A 2,509-nucleotide genomic window follows, 5' to 3' on the forward strand; every position below is an offset into this window, starting at 1 on the left:
CCCCAAGAGGGGCCCCTGAGAGGGGAAAGGTAGAATCAAAAGGTAGTGCTAGCTGCTGCTGCTGCTGCTGTTGTTGCTGCTGCTGCTGCTGCTGCTGCTGCAGGTGAGAGAAGTCTACAGAGGTGGGGGCCCCCATACCCATGAGGGGGCCCCCACCTGCATTGTCTGGGGTTGAAGCAAAATGATAAGAAGGAGAGGGTTGCAGCTGCTGCTGGGGGTACTGCATTGTCTTGCTGCTGCTGCTGCTGCTGCTGCTGCTGTTGCTGTTGCTGCTGCTGCTGCTGCTGCAGCGTCTGCTGCGTCTTCTTCTGCTGTTGACCTAGCAGCAGCAGCAGCAGCAGCAGAAAGGGCAGCCACTGCTGTTAGTGCTGCTCCCCGAATGCTATGCTCTGTAGCAGCACCTGCTGCTGCTGCTGCTGCTGCTGTTGCTGCTGCTGCTGCTGCTGCTGCTGCTGCTGCACTGCTGCTGCTGAAGGTCCGTGTGGTTCTGGTGGCCACAGCGGAGAGCTCGGGGAGTTGCAGGCGCGGTGAGGTGTATAGACACCTCCCTGAGTGCTGCTGCTGCTGCTGCTGCTGCTGCTGTTGCTGCTGCTATGTGTAACAGTGGCAGCAGCAGCTCGAGGGAGACGCTGTTGCTGCTGCTGCTGCTGCTGCTGCTGCTGCTGCAGACACACACGCTGCTGCTGCAGTGCAGAGAAATTGATTTATGACGAAGAGAGCAAACGATCCCCCGATAGTGTCGGGGCTGCTGCTGCTGCTGCTGCCGCTGCTGCTGCTGCTGCTGCTGCTGCTGCTGCTGCTGCTGCACCGGCGTAGCAGCAACTCCATCGAGATGGTGGACCTTCTTCAACTAAAAATAAGGGTTTATTAAAATAAGGGTTTAGGGTTTTACCTTCAGAGCCATCAACTCCTCCGCAGCCCCTCATTGCTGCTGCTGCTGCTGCTGCTGCTGCTGCTGCTGCTCAGCCGGCGCAGCCGACAGCAGCAGCAGCGGCCGCAGCAGCAGCAGCAGCAGCAGCAGCAGCAGCAGCAGCAGCAGACGTGCAGTGATTAGTTCAAGTGTTTTTTTTGGATAGTTTATATAAACAATGCTGCTGCATATTTTGGTGGTTTTATGCTAACACACCAAAACCCTAAACCCTAAACCCTAAACCCTAAACCCTAAACCCTAAACCCTCAGGGGAAATCTGTCCCAGCAGCAACGCCACAGACTCCTTGCTCTCTAACCACCGCGTATAAACCCTAAACCCTAAACCCTAAACCCTAAACCCTCTATACTAAACCCTAAACCCTAAACCCTAGACCCTCTCACCCTCACTGTCGCCCCCAAACCCTAAACCCTAAACCCTAAACCCTAAACCCTAAACCCTATCTGAGGGTTTTGAATCCAGGGGTGTTGGGGGTATAAAGACAGCAGCAAAAAACACAAAGAGAGATAAAATGAAGACAAAGACAAACAGAAAAAGATATAAACAAAGACACACGCATCGTCTCCTTCTGTCTCTCTCTAGTTTTGCCATCACCGCATAGCTAGCTAGCTAGCTAGCTAGCTAGCTAGCTAGCTAGCTAGCTAGCTGATCGGCTGCCTAGCTAGCTAGCTAGCTAGCTACTCGGCATGCTGGATAGTTAGTTAGATAGATAGATAGATAGCTAGCTAGCTAGCTAGCTAGCTAGCTAGGTGCGGGTTGCTGGCACTGCTGCTGTTACTACTACTGCTACTTCTGCTGCTGCCGCTGCTGCTGCTGCTGCTGCTGCTGCTGCTGCTGCTGCTGCTGCTGCTGCTGCTGTGAGGGTTTTAATTGTTTTCGTTGATTTGTCTGTTCGGCATAGAACAACAAAAAAACAAAAGAGACAAATCTCTCTTTTTTCTGTCTTTGTTTTTTTTTTTTTTTATCTTTTTGTGTTTTTGTTTTGTCTTTGTCTTTATATATTCATCTGTCTTTGTCTTGTCTTTGTTTTTTTTTTTATATATTGCTCTGTCTTTGTCTTTGTTTTTTTTTTATATATTCATCTGTCTTTGTCTTTGTTTTGTCTGTATATATTCATCTGTCTTTGTTTTGTTTTTGTTTTTTCTTTATATATTTTTGTTTTTTTGTTTTGTCTTTATATAAAGAAGAGACAAAGACAGATGTAGATATATTCGTCTGTCTTTGTTTTGTTTATATATCTATCTCTCTGTCTTTGACTTTGTTTTATATTTATATATTTATCTGTCTTTGTCTTTGTCTTTGTCTTTTATATTTATATATTTATCTGTCTTTGTCTTTTCTTTATATCTATCTCTCTGTCTTTGTCTTTGTTTTATATTTATATATTTATCTGTCTTTGTCTTTGTCTTGTCTTTATATATAAAGATAAGGCGAAGACAAAGACAGATAAATATCTGTCTTTGTCTTTCTATTTATTTTTTCTTCTCCCTCTGTGTGTGTATCTCTGTGTGTGCGCTATATATATATATATATATATATATATATATATATATATATATATATATATATATATATATATA

At 45.4% G+C, this 2,509-nt stretch overlaps 1 protein-coding gene across 1 annotated transcript; it reads right to left on the minus strand.

Annotated features, from left to right (window-relative positions):
* Positions 1–362: 362 nt before the first annotated feature.
* On the minus strand, positions 363–904 carry EMH_0017870 (uncharacterized protein; the record flags this gene model as incomplete). The annotated part of the gene is made up of 2 exons (XM_013501017.1): positions 363–683; positions 893–904. The coding sequence occupies 2 exons, from the start codon at positions 902–904 to the stop codon at positions 363–365; spliced, it is 333 nt and encodes a 110-aa protein (XP_013356471.1).
* Positions 905–2,509: the final 1,605 nt, after the last annotated feature.

The sequence above is a fragment of the Eimeria mitis genome, genomic scaffold, assembly GCF_000499745.2.
Source record: "Eimeria mitis Houghton genomic scaffold, Emh_scaff617, whole genome shotgun sequence".
Lineage (NCBI taxonomy): Eukaryota > Apicomplexa > Conoidasida > Eucoccidiorida > Eimeriidae > Eimeria > Eimeria mitis.